Raw genomic sequence first — 25567 nt, forward strand, 5'->3', positions numbered from 1 at the left:
TAAAGCAGGTGCATAACACATCATCAGCTCTCTCTCCCTCCCTGAACCAGATGGTGTAGTATTTCACTGAATTTATTTGAAGCTCGCCTAAAATGCTTGTAGAGGGCTTAAAAATCCTGTGGTGGGAGAGAAAACTCTAGCAGAGGAAGTACGCAGGAAGCCTGATGTTTGCCCGTGAACAAACACCGGGCAGGTCTCTGGAGAAACATGGGACTCTTCAGGGGAGCAGAGGGAAATGAAGGGGGAGAAAAGCTGTAGAGGCAGATTTATTCCTTATTCTTCAGCAAGACATTCACAATTTAAAAAAAAAAAAAAAAAAAAAAAAAAAAAGGAAGAGATTCACCAGTTCTCACAATTTAACATTAGAAACTCACTTCAAAATAAGCTTGAGGCTTTTGACTGGACGATGTCACAGCCTATGTATCTGCATCGTATGGCTGATACCATATCCTTTATATGCAGACAACCAGGCACAACATTTAACTCTCTGCCAGTCTCACTTAACCCTTCTGCTCCTTGTAAACACATTTTTCCTTGTATTCATAGCTGAGGGAAATAAGAGTTCCATTACAGATATGTTCATATAAAGAAGTATCAACAGACACTGAAGAAACGTGAATAAATCCAAGCAGAGACCTTCCCAGCAAGAGCACTTGCTTAGCCACCCCCCACTCAGGATAAATGCATCATTCATCACATCCATCCTCACATGCAGAGAGATGCAAAATATCTGCATCAGTTCAGTATGATGGTTTGCATTTGTTGGTTTGGGGTGTGTGTGGGAGGAGTTTTTGTTTGTTGGGTGGTTTTTTGGTTTTTTTTGTTATATCAACAGACTACAGTTGTCATTCTGGGGATGAAAAGGGTGTGGATGTATCAGCCAATTGCCTCGTTTCCCAAGGGGAGCAAATCCCCCATCTGTAACACAAAGCTGGGTCTTTCACTGCTTCCTGAGATGAACCAGAAGCGCTTCCACAGCTGGGGCATCTTGGCCCTGCCTGTGCCACCTCTGCCATCTCTTGGATGTCAGGTGGTTGTGACACTTTCTTCCAATATGCACCCCCTACACCTCCTGAGGAGTGGATCCCACAGGGCTGACTTCAGGACACTGCTCCTTCCTTCACTGCCAAGGCAAATACAATTAACGACAATTTTCAAAAGCAGCATGAGCATCATGTTAAAACACAGGCACTGCTGGATGAAAGAAAGAGTAATTTTAAAATAAATCCCAGGTCTGTTTAAATCTTTTGTGCTATTTATGCTATTACAACTTTTTTTCATGTTGCACAGTGAGGTTTCTGAATTGTCTAGAGAAAAAGTGAACAAATTATTGCTGAAAGGTCTTTTTCAATCTAAATTATTCCATTCTATGAAAGAACCTTCATCCCACTGTTGTTCTTTTTAGCCATGGAAATAAAAATAATGCCTTTGTTAAGATCTACACTAATTTATGCATTTTGATCTACTCCAGACAATAATCACACTGAGACCAATATGAAACAATGCTACTTTTAAAAATCCCTTAATCTATATAATCTCTAATTTTAAGGAACAAGGTTACATCCAAAGACCTGTTTAGATCCATTAAATCACATTTAGCTTAAACCAGTAAACTGTAATTTGTAACAATCCAAACAAAAGCTGGAAGATAAGGGTTGAATTTCTATGGAAAAAACAGCTTTTTCCTTCTCCTCCCCTCAGATAATACATCCACCATAAAATGGAATTTGTTGTTACTCCAAATCCTTCACCATTTAAAACAAGGTGAGAAAGGAATCACCGACCTGGCCCATAAAATACGCCAAATTCAAACCCAACTCAAGTGTATCTTTTTTAAATTGCCTACACGCTGACAATGAAAACATCTACCTGCTAAACATCCTTCTGCAATCCTGATCCACTGAGCCTAATTAAAAAAAAAACACCAATCAATTGACAATTTCCACACTGAAGCTGCCACATCAGAGCCCCCCCAGCACGGTACAGCACCCGCAGTGACTGACCCTCGGCAGCAGCAACGTTGGCACTCTGAAATTTCCCTCTTTTCCCTCCCCCTCTGCCCCCCCTCTCCAGCATCAGGGAAGTAAAATGTACACAGTACATGGTGACATGGCTAAGCCTTTAATGCAGACAGGGCTGGCTCGTACAGGGGTGCTCCAGCTTACCTGTGGCTTGGCAGAAGAGGTGGAAGGGTCCCCGGACACTGACATGCTGTGTCTGGTCACTTAGGAAAGGTGGCAACAACATGACCTTTATGGGGTCTGGGCTAGACCAAACATCAGGCTGGGTACTGGTGGGTGGAGGAGGTGAACCACGTCCCACACAGGACAAAAAGGAGGTACCAGTAGGAGGGAAAGGTATAGGAGATGAGGCTGCGTGACAGAAGAGGACAGAAAAGAAAGTAAAAGGGTACTGAGGAAAAAAGTTGTAAGAAATACATCACACAACGAAGAAATAATGCAAAAAGACAAATGAATTTTAGAAAGGTAGTACGAGGAAGTGTCCCTTGGCCCCTAGAGAAAAGCACTTTCCTCCTTCACCCATGTTTTTTTCCCCCCCATCCTTCCAATCCCTCCACCCTGGGTTATAACCTGTTTAATTGAAATCGAGAGGCTGTTTCAAATCAATCACAAAAAAGTTTTCTATTTTCCCCTTGAAGGAAACCACAAGGAACATCGGGGCTTGCCAAATGGAAAGCAGTGTCATGGTGTAACGTTTCATAAATAATACAATTTATTTTAATATTTATTCTGTTATATGTACATAATTAAAAATAGAAAAATAAAACCAAACTGAATCTTATAAAATATAAACTGTTTACACTAAGATGGTCTAAAATATGTTCGCATGGAAGTTCAACATAGAAAAGCAGCCCAGGCATTCTGCTGTTTACTGGTAAAACAAATTCTACTTCTAGCAATATTTACAGAAAGATGCAGTGAGAGGAACAATTCTTCAGGACTGTTACTGCACACAAAATGCTTTTACAGACAAACAGTGCTGCTGTGAACCAGGCTGAGAACAAATGCACACTTTCACGTCAGCAGGCATGATTCACATAAACAGTTCAAAGGACTGATTGTTTTAAGCAGCTCCAGTTTCAGTCTCCAGTTGCATAGGAGAGTGGAAGGTATCATCCAGAAAGGGTGATGCTGCAAAGATTTGTCACAAAAAGAAGCTGAGTTATTTCTGAATCTGAAAAGAAGAAGAAATAAAATCGGCAACGTTTTCTCATCAGGCTGAGTTCTTACAGTCCACTTCAGAGAGTCATCAGATGAAATTGTTGGAATTAATTCTTCTTAATTCCTCTTTTGCTTCCACAACGCAACAAAACTCTTTCCTTGTCACTGCTAACTGACAGTTGCTTGCCTGTACTGTTTCATTAACTAAAGAAAAAAAAAATCCAGTTTTGTATAGAAAATAAAACATCACTATGTCCAGCTTTCTGGCTGGTGGGGGGGAGGAAAAAAAAAAAACACAAAAACAAAGAAAGAAAAGCATTTATTTCCTCCTTCCCCATTCCCCACTTACTCCATGTTTTGTACTGATATTGTTGTACCTACATTTCTAGAAAGCAGCAAAGAAAAAAACCTTTAAACAAGATTATCCCTGAGTCTTACACAAATCAAGGCAATGCTATCCCCATTGTACCTTAAAATCTAAGATACTTAAAAAGTAGTTAAAAAAATTAACTTTAACCAACTAAAGAGATCTAGTGTGACAAAACACAAAGCATAAAACTAAAAATAATCACTAGAAGCAAAGAAAAAAATGTCCCAATCTGGACAAAAGTCTATAATTTACCAATCTGATAAACTAAACTCAATTTCCAATTTGGAATTAAAATGAAACTAGGTCTTTTTTTTAATGGCAACTAAAAAATGTGTGTAGACTGAAGTACTTTTTAAAGCCAACTGAATTAGAAAGTTACTTTTACTCTATGGAAGAACATGGCCAAAGAACAAGCAAGTAGCTTCACTAGAGCAAAGCGCTCAGTGTGGGGGGGGGGAAAAACTGGGAATAAACAAGTGGTGATCTGAAACTGGCCATTTAAAAAAAAAAAAAAAAAAAAAAAAAAAGGACAGTACAACACAAGATGCCATGGTCTCCAGACAAGAACACCACTTCTCTAATCTGCTGAGATCTGGACAAAAAAAACGGGCTTGCTGTACAGCTTAAGCACGAGAACCCCGCTCTGGCTGCCCGCGCTTCGACAGGGACCACGGCGCGCGTCCCTCGCTCAGTCCCCTTCCACGTCCGAGTCCGCGAACTTGAGCTCACACTTGACGTCGAAGGGTTTGTCCTTGGCCTCCCGGGATGCCTGCGAGTCCCCGGCCTGCAGCTGGCTGTTCCCGCAGTCGGGCTCCGTCTCGTAGCCGGTGTCGTGCGCGGGCTTCGGCTGCTCCCCGCTCTGGTGGCTGACGCTGCCCTGCTCCACCAGCGTCTCCTTCACGCTCTGCTCGCAGTCGGAGAAATCCGACTTGGTTTTCTTCTTACCGAGCAGCATGACGGAGCGGAACTTCAAGCACTGCCCCGGCAAGTACCCCTTGTAGCAGTTGTAGGAGAGCAGGCACAGAAACAGAATGAAAAAGAAGAGGAAGAGGAACATCAGCAGGAAGTTGTCGTTCGACTTGAGGAACATCGTCTTCTCCGGGACCGCGTCGGGAATAGAGTTGAAGAGCTCGGTGTTGGAGGCTACACTTGTCAGGACAGGGCCAATGGGCTTTGTTACTATCCTTGCTGTCGTGACTGGTACCATGTGAGGGGTCGAGGTGTGAGCAGTAGACTCGGCTGGCGCTCTGAGCACATCGCTATTACCTTCTGTCGGCGCGGTGGGGCCCGCCACGGTGTGCTGTATTTTTTTCAGTTCCAAGACGTGCTTAGCCAGCACCTGAGAAAATTTCTTGTTCTTCACTTTTTCTTCCGACAGACACTGGTAAACACCACTGTCTCCTTCTGACAAATTGAAGATGAGCAGCGCCTTCTCCAGCAGACGGTACTTGGGACTCTCCACTCTCAGCACATCATCTTTGAACTTCCAAACTACCTGTGCCAGATTGGACTTTTGAGAACACTTGAGCTCTGCTGTGCTCCCATGCTTGAATGTATGCTGTAGGGGATTCTCTCTTACTTTATCTGGAACATCAAAATAAATGTGCAGAGTATCAGCAATGATTCCAGTTTCTCTAATCTGTACAGCTTCACAGGACTGCGTTAACAGTCTTAATGGAAGTGTGAAGGTTATGGCATTCACCTCACAAGACCAAGATGACAGCATGCAAGAACCTCAGTGGAATACCAAGCTACAGCTGCACGCAAAACATCCAGACAGGCTACGAGATAGGACACCTCAAACTCTAAGACAGCCTTCACTTCTAGACAAAGAGGAGACCTTTCTGATCCACAACTGAGATGAGTCATTCAGGCAAGATACTGAACTTGGGAGTAAATCAAACTCTTAAGAGCTTTGTTTACCGCAGCTCCAATCTCCTGTAACACTACTCCCTCTTTAAGATGTCCTTGATCTCGTGGCAGCAGCACACACTATAAAGAAAGGACCTGTGACTGGTTACTTGTCTTAGAGCACTGTGGAAGGTACTTCAGCTGCTCTGTGCTGTGCTCCAAGCTCCCCCTCCCCTCTCACTGTAAAATCAGCTTTTCTCCCAAATGACTTAATTAATCTGATCTAGCAGCAATAACCAAGCACTCGTCAAGGCTCACAGTAGAACGTCAAATGCTGCATCAAAGAGACAGAGGCCTCTGCAATAGAAGTACTTCTGGTATTGCTTTCATTCACAAGTCACTGCTGAGGTGCCCCCGTTCATTTCGGGGGGTTGTGCACTGCACACTGAAATGCACACAAACACAGACATTTTAAGACAACATGCAGGCCGTACAGAGATGCTCCAATATTCAAAAGCAGGATCTCATACCTATAAGAATGTAAACGCATGTTCAGATAATCACAAAAGCAAAGCTGAACTAAACACAACTCTTTCACTACTCCACCTAGACATATGAGAGAGCTCTTCAAAGACTAACTCACCAGAACAAGAAGATGCATCTCCACCTATGTTCTGAATCCAGTTCCTGTAAAAGGAAGCCCAGCCATTAAAACTTCAAATCCTGTTTCCTAGAGCCTGCCCATCCCCTTGTACTAAGTAAGTCATCTCAACAGCACTAGCAGACACAGATCATAGAAAAAAAAGTCTGTATTTGAAAACATTTGTTTTTTAAAATTCCACTTATCAGTAAGGGACAAGACTGATTCGATACTGACTGTAACTGCAAGGTCATCAAATGCTACCATTACCTTTCAGTTCCACCTTCCTTAAAAATATCAGTGCAGGAAGCTTCAAGGGGTTTCCAAGCACAGTAAGGATCCCTTGCTAAAACACAGTCAACACAAGTGGTGTACTTGTGACAGAATGCCACTGGAGACTGAACCACTCCAGAATTTGAGCCAGCGAAGAGGTATTTTCTGCCCTAAAGAGAAACAAACAAAGCAAATAAAAAATAAAAATCACAAAGAAATCACAGCTGATCACTTCCTCAAAGCCAAAAGCTCAATTCATTAAATGCTCAAAGTATCATTGGAGAGTTGCACACATTCAGCCATGTTTGTAACGACTGGTGCACGAGGGGAATAAGCATTTGATTAGCTTTTATTTCTAGAAAATTAAGTTGAAAGTATTGCAGCAATGCTGAAAGTGCAAAAAAGACAACAAAACCTGAAACAGATACAGTTCATGACAACAGAAAGTAATCATGTCTAACCGCGGCTGTATCACAGAGTTTTCTCAGAAATATGAATGCTCCAGCAATCCTTCTGTGAGGCAAGGCAAGACTGTGAGGATGACTAGCCTGGAGCAGGCACATGCAAGCCTAAGCAGGCTCTGTGCAGGACCTGCTCCTGTTAACCCAAAGCAGCCCTACTGCCTTCAGCTCCATCAACCAGCCAGGCCTCTGCATCAGCTTCACCAGAGTCAAGTGCTTTTCAAGGAGGAACACTGGCAGTATCCAAAGGAAAACAGCACTGGCAAGACACCAAGGAGAAGGTGTCTTGAACCATTGCTGTTGGCATCCCAAACAAGTGTCACTGAACAACAGGAAAAGACTCATCCCAAACACCCTTCCTATGAAAGGCAGGCAGCTGCCGTATCTCACTCATCTGCTTTAAAGCTCAGGGAAGCTGATGGCCAAAGCTACACTGACTTCACATATTACCAGGCAAAGACTGAAGAAAGGGACCTGTGCTGCAACCCCAAACCACCAGTGACCAACCACCTCCTTTTGAGAGGCTCTGCACAGAAAGCCAAAGGGCAAACCCCATCTTGGCAGTGGGCTGGCTTCACCCTGAGCAGAACACCGAGTGAATTTATCAGCACCCTACTGCAGCTGTCTCAGCAGATGGGCCAGATCCAAGCACAGAGTTGCTCCTCCTGTACTGCAGCCACACAGATCTCGGCACATAGAAACGTCCTCAGGGGTCATGTCTGCAGTGGGACTGCCTGACCCCGGCAGAACGAGCACGGTCACTAAAAATGATGGGCAGACACCCAAGAAAGATTTCTTGTAGAGAAACACTCCTCAAAAATCTCATGTTCATAGTGCAGAAGTTTTGTCTCCACATGAGAAAAAGCTTCAAGAAAACAACTAACACACTCTCTTTAGGATGAATTTAGGTTCTGGGGCTCACTGATGCTCTTTTGCTAAGTATGTAGGGAGGTTCTGCCATAAGAACTCAGAACAGGTCAGTGTCTTTAATGCAGTGATCATGAGAAAGCCTCCCGAGGAAGCTACCAGACCAAGCACAAATTAGTCTGGATTGGTCTCACATATGAAGTGTGAAGACAGCTTTCAAGGACACTCTCTACACTAGAAAACACAAGGCAGAACAGGATCAAAGAAGAATCTGCTGGAAGATGGGAGTCTGAAAGACAGCTGAACATCTATCTAAGTGCAGTCTTTCATCCTTAATTTTAACCTGGACCACGCTCCACTGCCCATGGAAGGAAGTGCACAGTGCTGGAGATGTACCACTTCCTAGGAAAAGCCTCCCACTCTGTCGAAGGCTCCCCCAATGTACGAAGCACTTTAATCTCTCTCATGCTCTGCCAGATAATGCTGCAACACTGGGCATGCACTGCAGTGTCTCACATGTTTCCCAGCTCATACATCCAAGAAGAGCTCAGGGAACATGCAGTGAGGCGAGAAGGCCATTTAAAAAGAAATCCAGACACACCTCCAAGCAGGAGATCTACTGCAGGATCACCTGACTCTGCCCAGCACGCTAAACAATGTGGGAAGGACCTGCAAACTACTGAAGAATGTGTTCAGAAAGGACTCTGACTCCAGAGAGTCCTAAATCCCACCACGAGGGTAATTATTACCCTTCTGTGGTTAATCCACTACTGTGGGATGCCATGACATGTATCAAAATACTAGCTCTGTGAAGGACTTCAGTAGCCACTGATTGCAGAGGCAGAAACTCGAGCTTTCATGCTGGGGAGCAGCAGTAAATCCCTGCTTGGGTGGTACCACGACTACAGAGCTTTCACGGCCGGCACCTGACCCCACCTCCCGCTCATCATCACTGAAAAGGAATCTCTGCTTTTATGAGAATGCACTGCTTCAGTTTTGGGGTGTAGTTCTATGTGTCCACAGCTTTATCAGGAGGCAGTGTTTTGCTTCAACTCTAAGCTCTGAGAGAAGTTTCTCTGTGAAAAGACAGTGCACTGCCTGTGCAGCCTCTGTGCCATGACTCAGGATATTCTTGAGGAACTGAGCAGGGGACACCTGGACTAAGAATGAACACATTCAGTGCCATTATTTCTACACTAGTCTGGGCTATCAAGTATGTGATGGAACTGCTACATCACATGTCTTCTGTACAAGGCTACAATGCCCATCTCTTGCCCTGCACACCCCAGGAATGGAGGAATCATAATTAAGCCAGTGTATGAATAAACCCACAACTAGAAGAATGGGCATCAGCATATTTATTAGTTACCTATCATTATCTTCTGTCATAGGGCAAATTCTGAAAACTCCTGTCAAATCAAGACATTTTGAAGCTTTCTTTGTAGGTAAAACAGAATAAACCAGTAAATACTTCATGTACTTACAATACCTACACAATAAATATCTAGAAACGTATGTAGTGAGCTCCCAGTGTTATGCGTCATACAAAAAATAATACAAACATCTTTACTGAAACCTATTAGCAAGGAATTTTTTTAAGCCTGATTTTCACTTGTCCAGCAAAAATATACTCTGTCCTCATGGCTTCTTCCTATTATAAGCATGAAAGGACAAATAAGCGTGCAAGCTGAGCTTGTAGGAATTATGACATAAAGCTCTGTTCCACTGAGCTGATCATGCTGACATGCAAAGTTCCATTAAATATCACAGGAAAATAAAAGCTGTTTCAAAGATCTGTTGGCAGCATTCCTAAATCCCTAAGCTGGAGAGAATTCATCTTTCACTAGGTAGCTACTGAATGCTGGTATTACTACCAGACACTTCAAAAGAGGCATTCCAGTCCCTGAAATCTTCGCTGTTTGAGGGGCCTGACGCTACAACTCACTGCTCAGGGCATAGATACAGGCATTCATGGATCTGCAGGTCTGAGTAACTGCAGCCAGAAACCCACCTCGTGTACAAACTACACACAGTGACTATCCTCCTACTGTCACAAAACCCCTAGGATTAAACCAAGCAACCGACAACCGGGTGCAGGGCAGCTGCTGGGTTTGGATTCTGAGACAGGACTTGTCTGATCCTCACCCAGAGCTGCACCGACGTGACTGCATTCACGGCGCGTCTAGCACGCAGCAGCCTGAGACATCTGAGACAGCAGAAACCAGTCAGTCACACAATTATCAGTCCTCTGTGCTAGACAACACTGTTGCTCTCTGCTTAGGTCTGTTTCCTCAGAACCACACACCACCACCACTCCTCTGCTCCCTTTACCCACAGGATTTTTCCTCACAGACCTGCAGTGGCCACCAGAGGTCGGGATGTTTTACATTGCTCCCAACCAGGATTTTGAAACACCCTTGCAAGGCTTTCAGCTTCTGCACAAGGAATCAAAGTGAAATCATGCCTCCCCTCCCGCCCCTTCCCCATGTCCACACACGTTCAAGAAGCTTGGCACCTAACAAACAGGCTGAAACGCAGCAGGCTGCAGTGCTGTGAGTTACATATGCAGCTTTTGGGGAGGTCTCCCATCACAGGGTTATGCAGTGGCACTAAAAAGTTCCGGGAAAGAACAACATGAGATGAATGCTGCGACGCTCACAGCACTTACTGTTTTGGATGAAAGCAAGAGAGTCTGGATCGGTTCAAAACTTGGAAAAAACTGCGTTTCTTCAATAATGTGCATTCCATTTTCGTAGCTGATGGCTTTGTGCACGGCTCCCCGATCTGAAACAACAGAGCAATATGTTTAAGTAAGATCCTTAAAACAAAAAGGCAGGATAAACACCTGCAAAATTGCTCTGTCAGTAACCTGCCTGCTGTTCAGATGAAGACTTCATATAAACTCTGTGTCAAAGGCAACTATTAAATTTGCCATCAGCAGGGGCACTTTGGTACCCAAAGTGACCACTTATGGGTTGTTTTCTGTGTGTTTTTGCTGCACTCAGCAGCTTTGCAGTATCTTTTCCTGCAATGCCTCTTCAAGGTACGTTAAGACTGCCCACTTACCGTGGCACCTTTTCATGGAAACACCAGCTGTACAAGCGCTGTAAATACAGAAATTTCAAGAGTTTCTCTTTGAGAGCTGAAGAATCAGTGTACCATTCTTTGCAGAACTCACCAGTACCGATGAACATCACGTCATACGTGGTGCCATTGAGTGCTCTGACTCTGTCCACTACAATCTGTGTGTACTTCACGTCTTGCTTCACCAGCCGAGGTCTGCCTCCCATGGGGGTCACTGAGTCATCCATCAGAGGATGGTCTCTAACAAACTGCAGTGTCTTGTCTGGCAAATTCAGCGAGCTCATGTAGCTTGATCCTCTGGCGTCGTTGTTTATACACTAGCAAGAGGACAGGGAGTGGGGAGGAAATAAAACCAAAACGGAACAGACAATCAAATTATATCATTTACTTGTTAAAAAAAAAAAAAAAAAAAGAAAAAAAAAAAAAAAAAAAAAAAAAAAAAAAAAAAAAAAAAAAAAAAAAAAAAAAAAAAAAAAAAAAAAAAAAAGAAAAAAAAAAAAAAAGATGCAGCTGTGTGCATTTTCTTCTCTGTATCACTTTGGCCTGTAAGCACACCTTTACACTGCACTTATTCCACAGGGGCAGGTCCTCAGGTCTCCTAACACTCTGGCTTCTCTGGTGTACTAATCCCTGAGCCTTGGACTACATTTTTGTTTGGTCTCAGAATACCTTCTAGGAAAATACTCCTTCTGTAACTCTCATGCATTTTAACTGCTTTTAGACATCACCTCATTGAGCATTAACAACAAGATGACTGTAAGGAACATAAGGGAAGTTAAGAAAAGCCTGAAGGAGACCAAGCACTATGAATATTTTAGTTTGCAAAGCAAAGAACTGCCTTGGATAAACATGCTGAACCGACAGAGACAATGCAACAGTTGCTATATTTTTGTTCATTTGAGCTCATAAGTATTCGATGTTGCTGGTGTACACCGAGTTCTGTTTCACCACCAGAATATTACTAATAAAATAATTAATATCCAAACCCAGCAAATAATTCTAAATTAAAAAGAAACACTTTGTTTCCCGGGTACAAAGTTCAGGACACACCACTTCGCTGTTTTTGTACAGTCTTTGCAACAAGAAGTAAACCAGGTAGGGCAAACAAATAATTCAAAAACCTAATGTTTTTTAGTCTCTTTACTTTTGAGCATTAAACAAAAGCCATCAGATCCAAGATTACACAAACTTACCGCCCCAGGCCGAGGATTAGGAATTTCCCCATTGTATTGGACCCACTTTGTATGAGCCTGTTCCACGATAGCACTCTGCATGTATTTTCCCTTTGAGAAAACCTCTTCCACAGTGGACAGACTGTATGCACACACTGCTGACAACCCCACGTTATTCCTAGAAGTTCAGGAAGAGATATAAGAAAGGAAACAACACCCTCCCCCCCAAAAAAAAACCCCACAGGAGCAGTTATTAGTTCTTGTAGTAAGTGATACTGAAGGTACTAATCCAGGAAAAGGCTATGCCACACTTACAGTTGTGGGGTGAAGACTCCATATATCACTGGTTCCTTCAGAGTTGGAGACTTGAGAATAAAAACACCATTGATAACATTGAAAACTAAATTCTTGTCAGGGATGGTACAAATCAGCCTGGCCTTGAGAAAGGACGTCCATTTTTTCTGCAAGATCCTTAATCCTCCTTGGTCCCTCTTGTGATATCAGAAAAAAAAAAAAAAAAAAAAAAGTGTTTGTGAGGAGAACTAGCAGCATTTTTGCATTTAAGAACACTGTTATAGCATGAAACTACTAAGCTCTGTTGTTTTCTAACATTTCATCTATACAACATCAATAAATGCTAACACATTCATAAACAGAACAGTAAGAAAGCCACAGGAAAACTGATTCAACAAAAATAATGCAGAGTTGTTTCTATCACAATATATAGGCAAGATGGAATACGCGAGTTAATGAAGAACCAAACTTGACACTGATAATTTCACTAGAAGAAATGCAGCAATGGTTTCATCCTGCTAGCTGTTAACACCTTTATTCGGGATTTGCAGTACCAAGACTTAAAGAAGTTAAGATATATTGACAAGAAATGTTCCAAAATATTTGATGATCAATCTGTAGATGTAATACTCCACTTCAAAAAGCAGGGCATATTGAAACTGTATTAATAATTCCCATTCATTATCCAAGGGTGTTATGCAAAGTATTAAAGGAAATCCGCAAAATTTATTAGAAAAATTAAGTATAAATGCTTATGGATTTGCAACATGCCACTGATTCCTATTTCGAGGAGAACAGTCTGAAATATATAACAATGTAATAATGAAGTTCTCATATTCCATATTAGTCCCCTTTTAAAGCATGCACAAGCTGTCAGTGGGTAAAGGGCCATGAAAAGCCCAACATAAACCTGCCTCCAGCTCCTTGTTCAACAGAAACCCCAAGGGCACTAACTTTTTATTTATGTTTTGACTTCCATGTTTAAACATAAAACAGCAAAGTCAAAATAAAACTTTCAACCTCATAGAAATGCAACAGGCAGATAAATTTCCTGTTGGGGGGGGGGGGGGGGAAATCTTGAGGAAATTGATACATTCCACCGAAAAAGTTTTTGCTAAACCAACATCTTATACTGGAAAAAAAACTTAAATCAGCAAGATTTTCAACCAGCACTCCTGAGAAAATACTCAAATCAGCCCAACACACTGAGGTTTAAGCACAGCAAGTGTGACACAATCAGGCTGCTGGTGACCATTTTCCTTCAGGCTCTGGCAGCTGCCAAGAGCTTCACAGAAGCCTCATCTGCTGTACCACAGTCAAGAACTATTTTGCTGTGGACACAGATACAGTTCTGTTTGCATACAGACGCTTGAAAGTCACTTGTCAGAAAAAAAAAAAATTAAAAAAAAAAGAAACCCTAGGGAGACACCTTCTCTGTTGCTGGGTTTTGTCATGGTTGGTTTGTTTTCCCCTCAGAGAAGAGGAGAACCCCCAGATGTATTGAAATTTCATTACTGTGCAAAATTAAATCAAGTACTTATTCACAAAGCAACCCATCAGGCTCTCCCAGTTCTGAAGAACTGACTGGAACTGCTGATTCACTAAGATTCACTAAATTCAACCACTTCCAATTAACTGGCAGTAAGTTCACAATAATAAATGCTTTTTAACACCCATACACAAAATTCTAGTTGACATAGTAATAGTAAATTGAACTTTCTCCCACCTTGCAGACCCTAGCTATTCTTGGAATCATCAGTTTTCCAATACACTCATACTCCACAGACACCTCGGTGAAGAAGAAGTATATCTTGTCATCTTCTCCATCTGTGCCGTTTTGATCTGCTCTTATCACATCAGCAAAAACAAAATTGGGCTCTACAGACACAAAGAGAAGAATTTTCCATTATAAAAGAGACTACTAACCTGATTCCCTCAAAGACCCTCTAGGAGTTCCCTTTCACCCAAATTCCCCACTGCATTTATCTGCTCTCTAGTCACTGACCTCCATACACAGTTTGTTTTTCACAACATGAATAGTATTTCTTAAAAATAAAACAAACAAACAAAAAAAAAACCAACCAGGAATAGCAAAAGACTCCCAAAACCCACAAATCCTAAATGAAAGCCCTAAGATACCTCAGAGATCTCTGCAGTAATGAGATGATTATTGCACCACAATGTTCTTCAGCCCATACTCAAACTTTTTTAATGGTTTTCTAATGGGCCTGGAGGACATGCCCTCCCTTGCCCGCCTCCCCTCTACTTCAGCTACTAGCTGAAAGACTAAAAATGACCTTACAACATGTATCACAAATCTCACTACCCTGTACTTTTTGGTTATGATTTTTGGTTGTGATTTTGGTCCTTTTTGGCACAAAGCCTCAAACCTCTGAACGGTCACAAAGCTCAGTGAATTCTGAAATTCAGGAACTGAAAGCATCAGGAACCACGGTCAGCTTAATCTGAAAACCCATCCCAATCCAAAAACACTGCCTTCCTTTACTGTATCATAACTAAGCTGCATTACTGCAAAGAACAACAAGTAAATACAGAATATTTCAACTGCAGCCATCAATGTCCAGAGTAATATCTTGAAGCTGTTTTCATTGTCAATGCAGATAAAAACCCTAAAATTTCAAAGCTACATCTCTTGATGGCATGCACGAGGGCACACACTCACATGCCAGGACAACAAAATCCATTCTTTCAGTTAGGCCATTGCTCTTTACACCCAGGAAAACTCTTGTCAGTGTGGTGTTGAAGAAAGAAATTTATCTGGGCCAGTTGTCATGCCCACTTACCATTAAGCCAAGGTATTGCATACTCTGTTCTCAGAGGGCTCTGATGAGAGTGCCGTGAAATAATGGGTTCACTTCCCAAGAAATTGTAAGAAGTCCCAGAATAAAGCTCCTCGTCTTTAACACAAAACCAAATATTTTAGATCGTATGGAGTGGACACCAAAAAGGGTACATAAATATTTTCTGAGTCTGTGTAAGCTTAAGCTTCCCACAAGAAAAGATAAACAAGGACTTCCTCTAAATTGCCCTAGACACGTATTTTATATTTACATTTCTGCTGGTTGTGATGAAGCCTAACACTTTACACAGTTTGGTTTGTTGTTGCTTTAACACAAGAACTGACAAAAGTAAAAAAGAGTAGTTTTTGTGCTACTTTAACGCTTAACACGTAAACCCACAGTTCATGTAAAAACATGCAAATTTACTTTAATGCATCAGAAGTTTGGAATTATTTTTCTCTCTCTTTCTTTGCCACCATGATACAAAATCAACTTCTAAAAATGCAGGCACAGTGCGGGGAGTTGTGTTCCCCATTTCCTGTGTCATCCTGTGCTGAGCTTCTCTCATGGTCTTGTGACACAACGGTAAATCCATCAGCTCTGGTTTACCCAGGTCCAGGTTCAGGGGTGTCCTTCTATGTAGTAAGTCCACCTGCAATCAGAATCTTCCTTCTCTATTCTGTCTCATGGATAAGTCTTCAGGACAGCTAAGAAGCACTACTCATTAAATTTACTGAAATTGCATTAATTGATACTACAAATGCAGCCAGGTACATTTAGACTACCTGGACTAAATATGTTGAACACCTGGAAATACAGTTTGAAAATTAGTATTTTACAGGTTGCTTCCGAAACAACCAAGAGTTTGAAGTTCTCCTTTAAAAAAACATGCAAAGGCTGACTAAGTAAGTATTTTAACATCTTTACAGATACATAGAAAAGAAAAAAAATATGGATGCAAGCTACCATTTTGACAAACTGGAGCATGAGAGTGGAAAAGACAGAACATTTTTATACATAAGAACGAGGTATGCAAAGGTTGAACTTACCAACCATAACAGATGTGTAGCTTTGAGCAGGATCAAACGGACACCTACCCTTACCATCCTCATTTTTACCTCCAAGTTCAAATGAAGTTAAGTTCTGCAAAAAAAAAAAAAAAAAATCAAGTTGAAAACGACAAAACAACTCTTAGCACTCCTTCTTCTTTCAGCCACTCAACTCATTCAAAGCTAACTCAAAACTAAACACTAACTATTGGGCTGTATCATCAACTTCCAGCATCAAAGACATTTTGTGTAGAATTATAAAAGGCATATGTGTTTTTGGAAAATCTTATCAAGTCCCACAGACAGAGAAGAAATGTGATCCTGTAATTTGTGAAGCCAGGAACAGAAAAGAGCAGAAGATGAAAAGTTAAATCAAGACAAACCTCAGGAAAGACACCCAAGGAACAGCAGGGAAGTTAACTGATATATGGAAAGAACTGCCAATTATTGAATTAGCCTGAAAAAAAAAAGAGTCTTAGAAATCAAGAAGGCTTTCTGAAGTGGATTTAGCAATTTTCGAGATTATGGTAAATTTGTAAGATAGGGCATAATCCAACTAAGGCTTTAAAAAGCAACAGAGTTTTTTGGCTGCTACTTTATAAATCCCTTAAAAACCAAGCGAATGAGGATCAGAAAGATGATGAACTGTAGCCACAGCACTGGGCAAGTAATCAGCTACACTGTGCACTGGAGACATTGGAAGCTAAGAACAGTGTCTCCTGGCAATACTCCAGAGGTGATGGCTGGCAGACTCTGCAAGCAGGGGAGACAGAAAGGCACAACTACAAGATTTCTCGATTTTCAAATTGCTAAGAGCCGCAGCAGGGAAAACGATACAAGAGTCAGCAGCGAGAAAAGGGAGTTTTAATTCTGTGCCAAGACCTCAGTCTGAAGCATTCAGCACCGTGAATCTGTAGCGTAGCCAGAAGCAGAGACGAGACAAGCAGAGACAGGAATCTGGGAAATTTCGGGAAGATTTGGTAATGGGGTGGAAGTTGCAAACAACGTGATTTCAGTTTCAGAAACTGGTTTTACGCTAACGCACAATACACAAAGGATTATGAAAAAGTAAATCTGCAAGTTAGGCAAGACGAATCAGGAATTCATTAAGTGCTCTGAAAAAAGGCAACAGCACAGTTTATTTCCATATTCTATTGCGAGACAGTGCAATAAATGCTCCCAAACCTGATCTGAAGACATAACAGTTTTGGGAATGGAGATCACCTTGTCTTTCACTTGAGCTGCTCTAAAGTTACAGTTGTTGCTGGGTCAAAGCATAGGTAGATCTCTTACCACGTAATCACACGTTGGCTGAAATGCATTAGTTCCACACACGTAGAGAAAAGTATCATTCAGCTGCTGCAAGACACGCACGTAGTTACGACACTCCGTCTGTAAGAGAGGACGAGGAAAGAACACGTCTGATAAACCATGGCTTCCACATTCCAACACAAACAATCTATCAGCTTGTCTGCTGCCACGCACCCCAGTAATGCCTGGGTGACGTGTGGGTGACACTGGGCTACCCATCCATCTCCCTGCAACCTCCAGGAGCTCTAAATCAATCCTGCAGCGTTTGGTTTCCTACAGACAGTCGAGTGCAGCTGCCTCGGTATCCTATCAGGGTAGCATGACCATCTCAAGATGTTTTACAAAAGCACAAGCTCCAAACACACATCCAATCCACGGGAAAAACTACTTAAACACGAAGTAAGTTTTAGATTTCACCATCCCTTGTACACCTAAACAATACAGTGACAGTCAAGGTTGTTTCTAAGGAGCAAAACCTGTAATTCCCCTAAATTAGGTATGAAGCTTTGTCGTTTATTGTTGTCCTTCCATGCCCTGCCACCACTCCCCCTCACCCCCCTCCCCCAGTCTTTGATATCATCCAAGAAATCTTCTTAATTTCTTTGGCTCTGAAGCAGAACAAGGAGTTTGAGCAAAACCCTTAATAAAGGATACCATAAAGACTCAGATTAACAATGAAGAAAAACAACTCCAAACACCCACTTAGAGAGGGGGGAAAAGCCAGTATCAACAACATCCCTTAATTCTTGCTGGTATACTGCCAGACGCCACCACTGAACTGCTGTTCCATAAACTCCTTAAACAAGCTTAAGCACTGGCCTTCTATCCCTTCTTATGAGACAAACTGGGTATTCCTGTGACTGCATGGCAGGAAACTGCAGGGAGGGGAAAAGAATAAAACCAGTTTTGTGCCTGATGAGGTCCTTGAACAACTGCATGAATGCCTTCTGCTGGCATTACACAGCATAGTGGTGATGGATGGGGGAGAGTGTAAGAAACAGTAATAGTGCCTTAAAACCTCGACCCTTTTGAAACTATTGCACTATGCAAAACATCGTGGCTACAATGAATGTGACTACTAAAAGGTTAGGAGTACAGTGAGGAAAAAGCATGGCCAGCAATATGTGTGAGTTGCTAAACTGGCGACAGGGGAAAACAAAGAAAATAAATTTAGAGCTCTGAGAAGGAACCTATTTATGGGGTCTAGCATACCCTACCAGTAATCTCTGCAGAGGACTTGTGGACATTCACACACAGCTGGCTAAACATATGCACATAAGAGAAGCTCACATCTCACATTCATCATGGCTGCTAGTCAGTATTATTACTAGCAACCCCAGCTGAACCTGAAAAACACAAATTACATTTTCTAACCCCATCCTGAAGAGGCAGCCAAGGAGGAAACAGCCCTTAAGTATCTGCCACACCACATGTTTGGACAATGTACTGACAGCCCGTGAAGGCAGAATGCCTGTCAGCCCTGGATGCAGCACTTGGGGTTTTATAAGAGTGAGAAATGAAGAGGCTGCAGGTTTAAGGGTCACATCCCTGCAACGGCAGAGCGGGACTGCTTTTTGCATTCACAGAACTTGCAGGATTCTGCTTTCAAACCTGTGCTAAAAGCCTGACTGACTGTCCTGCCCAGCAAACCCTCGCTCTGGCGTATCATTAAATGAAGTGGTTTTACAGGAGGGGAAAGGTACATCCACAATTACCTCGAGTAAACCACCTCCACAGACAGGCAAAATCAGCAAGCCAGACCGCGCCCTGGCAGTCACCAGGAGCCAGTGGTTCCTAGAAACACCCAGGGATCCCAGGGGCTGAGCTGCCTGCACTGCCAAGCCTCAGGAGGTCAGGCTGCTCAGGTGCCAGGGGAGCTGTCTGGGCAAGGAAGGTGCACACCCGCTGAGCGCCACAAGGGGACACAGAATCCAGGAAAAAAATACCCTGGCCTAATAACAGACACTCTATGCCCTAAAGCAAAGCAAACACAGTTATCAGTCACTCTGTAAAACCAACTGCTGGGAAGGAATTACTGCAATGAAAAAACGCAGCAGTTGCTATCAGTTACTTCAGTGAAGGCAACACTGGTTTAGCGTTTTAAGTGGAAAACCATTAAAACTAAGCACACATCAGGATGTGTTCAGATTTTCAGACATTTAAATAGTAGTCACCAGCAGAAAGTAATGAACTATTAACACAAAAAAAAAACCCTAAAAAACCCACCCAAAACCAACCCAAAACCAAAAAGCCACCAACCTAGGCATGTTGCAGTTTCTAACGCTCAAGTTAATTTAAAACATTCAGGCGATTATTTCAAAATCTAATTTCAAGCAGTTGGATACTTCCTTTTTTTTTAACATCACTTCTCTTGAAGTGCAGTGTGGAACATCTTTGTCAAAGTTCAATAAAAGTACCTGTTCTGATTTGCCCTTGACTGCGCATTTAGTCCTTTTATCTTCTGTGGCCTTCCAGTGTAGCTAAGTGAAAAAAAGAAGCAACAAAAAGGCACATTCAAAGTACTTTAATTCAATACAAGACCTGAAAACCTTGCAATAACACACAAAGGCATTCCTAAAACTATCCGCAGCAAATGCAAGTCATTTATTTTCCAAGTAGTTTTCAAAGGTTCAAAGCCATTCTTTCCCAGGGAGGTGACAAGTTTCGAATTCATGCGCCTTAACCAGGACAAAACTACTGCTATTATATCTTTTGGGTTCATAACAATGACTCCCCTCAAATTGCTAATAAAATTTTCACCACCATATGCATTAGGGAGATGCAACTGGAACTGGTTTGGGTATTTTTCAATTTTAAATACTTCTCAATTTCATTATTACTTGAATAAAAAACATACCGGGGTGGGGAGGAATCAAAGAAAACTTATTGGACCAATTTACCCTACCCTGAGTACAATTCTGACAGTTACATGTACCCATTAAACAAGTTTTATGTGCTGGTGACATTTCCCACCACCATCCATGAATATGTTCTTCAGATTAAAGATCATATGAGCATCTTCCAGAGCATGCTGGGTGGGACTCCACGCTGCACCCTCTACATGTCAGCCTGTGCTGCTGCTTGATGGGATGAGAAGCAGGAGCCTGGGAAGGACTGGAAGCGATACAACGTTAGCAGACTTCTGCCTGGCTAATCTGCTTTGAGAAGCCACCGTCAGCACATCCAAGGTATTTCTCTGAGCAAGCCGGATCAGACCTGTCTGCACCACCTCTTGCTGTGCAGACACACCCAGACACAAAGCAGAAGCTCCGTACTCAAAGGACAGGGCCATTACTTGCAGCACATCTGCAGTCTGCCACTCCTCAGCAAGCACCATCTGTGCTTCTCCTTCAGGTTAGGTTACCTTCTGATTCTGATTAACAAAATGTGCCCCACTCCTGATAATAAGGACAGGGGTAAGAACCACCATTACAGATGACACCTGAAGTCCCTCCAGTAGAGCATTCTGCCCACAAGAAAGAAATACCCGAGGATACCTCTAATTCCTTGTTTATACGCAACTTCTCCTTCCATCCTCTCTTTGACTCTAAAGCATCTTCCAGAAATAACACTGGAGTAGCCCACACTGTGGGTTTCTCTTTAAGGAACCTGCTACCTGAAGTGCAATGCTACTGATATTAGGAAATTAAGTCAAATTTGGTGTATGATTTTCACATGGGGGATAATGTATTAAAATTCATACCTCGTGCTGCTTCTCAGCAATATTCATTGCGTTTAAGGCAAAGATCACTTCCCTGGCTCCTACATATAGAACATTTTTGTCTTCACTTAACAGCAAGGTTGAATAGTTTGACACTTTTGATTCATTAAAATGTATTAGCTGGACCTCTGTTGAAATGGAAAAAAAAAAAAAAAACAGCACCACATGAAGAAACACAATCACTTAGGTTCAAGCTTATGAGTCATTTTTTCTAAGTTGTCTAACAGCTGTTGGATAACTTGAAAACAACAAAGGTTAGTTCAGAAAACCCATGTAAAAAAAGAAAAGGGACCCCTCAGAAGCTTGATTCAGCAGAAACAGCAGCTCCCACCACAAACATCAAAACCACTTGTCCACACTTTCTCATTCAATGTCAAATGCCTAAATATTTCCTCTCGTGGTGATCCCTGTAACTCACTTCTTCCTTTATTTTTTTTTTCCTACCTGTTTTTTCTAAACTTCCATTTTCCATACCCACTGTCAAGTCCTCCCTCACCTTTTCCTTTCCACCAACCTACTGTGGAAAATCAGGTTGGTCACCACATCTCCTGCAACTGCCCTGAACAAATCTCACAAAATATCCTGCACCTTAAGAGGACACTTCAGCATACTGCCACAGCAGAAGGAAGGCACAGAAGTTAAAAAGAGAGCATTTACAGATGGTCAATAATCTGACAGTGAAACGAAAACCAGAGATGAAACGCACACAACAGAAGGAAACAGCGTGAGGGAAAACTCAAGATGAAAAGGAGGAAGATGAGAAACAGAGTGAGACATGAGAGAAAAGGCAGTGGAATGAGGAAGCTTGCAGACTGGACCAGAACAGCTTGGAGAAAGATGACATAAACTGACTAATATAAAAGAATGGGGATTTTTTCTGCATCTACAACCATAATGGAAAAATGAGACTACCACAAGATTAATCAGGCACGGCTTTTTTAAGATACAGTTGAAAACAATGCCATTATTGCTCAGTTCTAACATTAGTAAATTGCACATTTTCAACTAGAGTACTCACGAAACATTAATTTTAAGCTAGATTCACAATAATGTAATTTTGAAATCTTTTACCTGGCAAGAAGATTTTCCCTAAGTGTATGAACTGGTTCCTACAACTCCACTGAACTGAAAATTCCCTCTCCCACTCAAAGTATGTTTCCAATATTTAATGCAACAATCTTTAGCAGACAGACACAGAGAATTAGCAGGAATGAAAATAAATTCCATTTATTTTCACTAATTTGGATGTGGGTCTGCAGTACATTAGAGCAACTTGCCAAATTTTAACTGCTATGGAAAATCTGAGCATCAAAGAGTCAAAGTAACTCCAAGACTTGTCCAGACCACCCTTTCTGAAAAGCTTCATCAGCAACTAACAATTGCTACACCAACACTTCCTACAGTCATTTCATAATCTGCTTATTCCTACTACATTCCTAATCTCCATCTATCTTTTCCTATAATAGGACTGTTCAGAATTTAATACCCTTATTTTGAGGTTGCTTCTTCGCTTGGCCAATGTATTTGTTTGGCTTTGTTCAGTTACTGAACAATTGTTGCTTCCTAACTAATAGTTAAAGAGGATCTAAAACATGGAGGGGGAGAGGGGAGCAGGGAGAAAATGGAGAAAAAAAATATACATGCACAAACAGCAGCAAATAACTACTCTACAGCCCTCATTTCAGAGTTCTTTTTAGACTCAGGTTAAATTATTAAGTCAAAGGCTAAATGATTCTCTGATTCCTATTACTTCTGGCACCACATTTGCAGACCCCTGTAACTGTATTGGGAGGTTATGAATATTTGCTGCAACTTTTATACAAGAAAATCGGTGTTCTGTGACAGACTGTTTTGTATCTAAGCACCAGATAATGCTGGCAGAAGAGGGTCAAAGGCCTATTTTTCCTTTGCCTGGTGATTTACTTAGTGCACAGGTTGGCTTGGTGTCAAAATACATCTCAGCCTGAAAAAGCATAAAAAAGATTATTAGCTGGAGAGGTGCACTTCGCTAACATGTTCAGACTCAGAGTGAAGGTAATTTGTTTTAAACAAAATACACCTATTGGGTTTTTCTCTGGAAGCAAACTTCAGCTGCAAGACCCTTCTGCTGAGAAAGTCAAATGTGGAATTCCTCCTTTAAAAAGCTCTGTTTTCAGAGATGCTCAAAGGACCTGAAATCAGTTAACCCGGTGCCCAAGTAATTTTTGAATATTCTGGTCCTAAGCACTTCATAAACAGAGCAAAGCCAGCAACACCTTACCAAACCCACAGCAAACAGGCTGAAGGTACAGAGGGCTTCAGTGAGTTTCAGATCCCACAGAGACCCTGAAGTTGTGGAAATGTCCCCATATTACACGACTTCATCTGCTGTTCTTACCTCTGTGCTCCCAAGTGATCCTGGGGACTGGACCAAACGATATTGCCACTTCTAGCAGCAAACCCCAAAGGGCATAGAAAGCACACAGAGCCATTTTCAGCGTCCTTGCTCTGCGGGGTTCTCCAGACAAGCGCGGCAGGTGGAGTCTCTTTGGCAGGCGAAACGCGAATCCCGGGGAGTATCAGAGAGCGGGCATCTCAGACCCTGAGAGCAGTGCAACAGCGCAGGCTGGAACAACTGTCCAAGTACGTGCTTTCCGGCAGATCACTTCAAGAGAATGCACATTTTCCAGGATGCTGCATACAGAAACTGCCCACACTCTCCACAGGCTGCAGAGCTGCTGAGAGGCGCGACCGAGCGCATTCTTCTGTTTCGAGGGAGAGACGAGCGATGCTGCAGAGAGAGGAGGGGAGTAAGAAGCAGAAGAAAAAGCAAACCCAATACTGCCAAAAATAGCCCTGATCTTGCAGTACTTCTACAGCTGTCTGCATAGCTTAATTTGGATTAAAAAAATACATTAATTGATGAAAATAATACTTTTGAAAACAAGACATTAAATGGCAAATAGGCAGCAATTGAAAGGAGTCATTTCAATCTGGAATGCCAAGTATAAATATTCTGAATCTTCAATTATGTTTGATGCACAAAATTTGACTGTAGTTTAAGTTCAGAGAGCAAAGGATGCATGAGAAGTGCAGCATTAATCCTAAGCACTGGTTACACAAGCCTGCTGTGTCTCCCATCCTTGGGATACTACACAAGTACTTTAGCAAAGTTTTCTAATGCTACCAATGCACTCAAGGTGTGTAGGGTAGAAAGAAACACATCTACAGAAATGAAGAGCTAATGCACTGCATACAAAAAGGGAGAAAACACTTAACTAGTGAAAGTCCTGGGCAGTTCTGTGAAAGTCACTCTGTCTGAGTCACCCCATTCTGCCAGGCCCAGAAAGGCCTGTCCACAACAATCAACAAACCTGTTCACTGTTTTCTACATCATCTTCCACAAGTCTCCACTGCTCCTGCCTTCCTACAGCCACTCCTAGGTGAAGGCTTATTAGGCACCTACCAGAAGAAGTGAGTGCGTTGATCACTTACTAGATTAGAGATAACTTTGGAGGGCTGTGTACACTCAGGGCAGCGTGGTGGTGAGAAAAGCACACCGTCCTTTGCAGCAGGGCACAGAAGATAATGGATTTTCACTGTGCCACTGCCTGGGAGACCACCACAGCACCACCAAGAGACATGCCACAATCCAAGACAGTCACAACACCCAGGGGTGATCCAGCAAGAGGGCAAGCAAAGGTTACAAAATCATTAGTAGCATTAAAGAAGAAGGGGCCAGTACTTGAGGAACACAGAATCAAAAAGACTAGGATGAAGCTACAAGGGGCATGTCCAAGCACAATCAAGCTTCTGGGAAGGAGAGGTCCTGGGTTTAAGCAAGCAAAGGCAAGTTGGAACCTCTGGAAAGCACAGCCCAGCAGACCTGAAACAAATGCAGAAGTAACATGGCTGAGTACACAATGGGCAACTACAACTGAAGTGTTTACACCTGCTTTGCTAAATGACCACAGGCAAGATTAAAAGATTTAAATATCTCATCTGCTCCTATAAATCTTTTGTCTTTTTACTAAGAGAAAGACCCGTACAAGACCACAACTTGCTCAAACTGAACCTGTGACATGAATTATTTTTTGAGGGGTTGGTTTTTTTTTGTTGTTGTCATCTCGGTAAGCAGCTCAGCTCAGATCCAATTGTTTGTAGCAAATCATGTATATAATTTTGGTTTTTTAAGGCATTATATTATCAGTTAAGCTGACTAGGCATGTTTGTCTGTCGTTCACCCTTCCTGTTTATCATCATACATAACCGATTCCACATTTTGCTCTTCAGAAAGTTAAAAAGCCCTCATCGAAGTTACAAGGTATCACATAAACATACTCTGTTCAAAGACACAGCTTTACAGGTGAGTGTTTAAAAGCAAACAGCAGTTCAGTGATTAAGTTCAAGGCAGTTCGGCAACTTTAATAGAAATTTATGGGGGAAAACAGCACTATGAAGAAAGATCTTCGAGCCATTATTTCTACACACTGCTAATTCTTTATTTCCCGC

The 25567-nt window shown here is 42.1% G+C and overlaps 1 protein-coding gene across 3 annotated transcripts; it reads right to left on the minus strand.

Annotated features, from left to right (window-relative positions):
- Nucleotides 1-827: 827 nt before the first annotated feature.
- Nucleotides 828-23610, minus strand: SEMA4D (semaphorin 4D). 3 transcript variants are annotated; one of them, XM_027892771.1, is made up of 16 exons: nt 23454-23610; nt 21059-21204; nt 19773-19835; nt 17338-17436; nt 16045-16138; nt 14999-15112; nt 13921-14072; nt 12216-12391; nt 11922-12078; nt 10823-11045; nt 10313-10428; nt 6314-6486; nt 6047-6090; nt 4819-5136; nt 2166-2372; nt 828-1123 (listed from the first exon to the last, which is right to left on the minus strand). In XM_027892771.1, the coding sequence occupies exons 1-16, from the start codon at nt 23545-23547 to the stop codon at nt 1101-1103; spliced, it is 2199 nt and encodes a 732-aa protein (XP_027748572.1). In that variant the 5' UTR covers nt 23548-23610; the 3' UTR covers nt 828-1100. The 3 variants fall into 3 exon arrangements, with proteins under 3 accessions (XP_027748572.1, XP_027748486.1, XP_027748398.1); XM_027892685.1 differs by lacking the exon at nt 828-1123 and having other exon boundaries at nt 2107-2372; XM_027892597.1 differs by lacking the exons at nt 828-1123; nt 2166-2372 and having other exon boundaries at nt 4231-5136.
- Nucleotides 23611-25567: the final 1957 nt, after the last annotated feature.

Source organism: Empidonax traillii, unplaced genomic scaffold (assembly GCF_003031625.1).
Source record: "Empidonax traillii isolate 1590-97213 ecotype Southwest subspecies unplaced genomic scaffold, ASM303162v1 scaffold2:size4533513, whole genome shotgun sequence".
Lineage (NCBI taxonomy): Eukaryota > Metazoa > Chordata > Aves > Passeriformes > Tyrannidae > Empidonax > Empidonax traillii.

Excerpts from the sequence above, each read along its gene's own strand:
- SEMA4D (XM_027892597.1), bottom strand. The coding sequence starts at position 23,547 with ATGGCTCTGTGTGCTTTCTATGCCCTTTGGGGTTTGCTGCTAGAAGTG. Across the intron at positions 12,079-12,215 it reads GGAGTCTTCACCCCACAACT|GAATAACGTGGGGTTGTCAG; the intron begins GTAAGTGTGGCA and ends CTGAACTTCTAG. Across the intron at positions 10,429-10,822 it reads CGTGATGTTCATCGGTACTG|ATCGGGGAGCCGTGCACAAA; the intron begins GTGAGTTCTGCA and ends CTGTTGTTTCAG.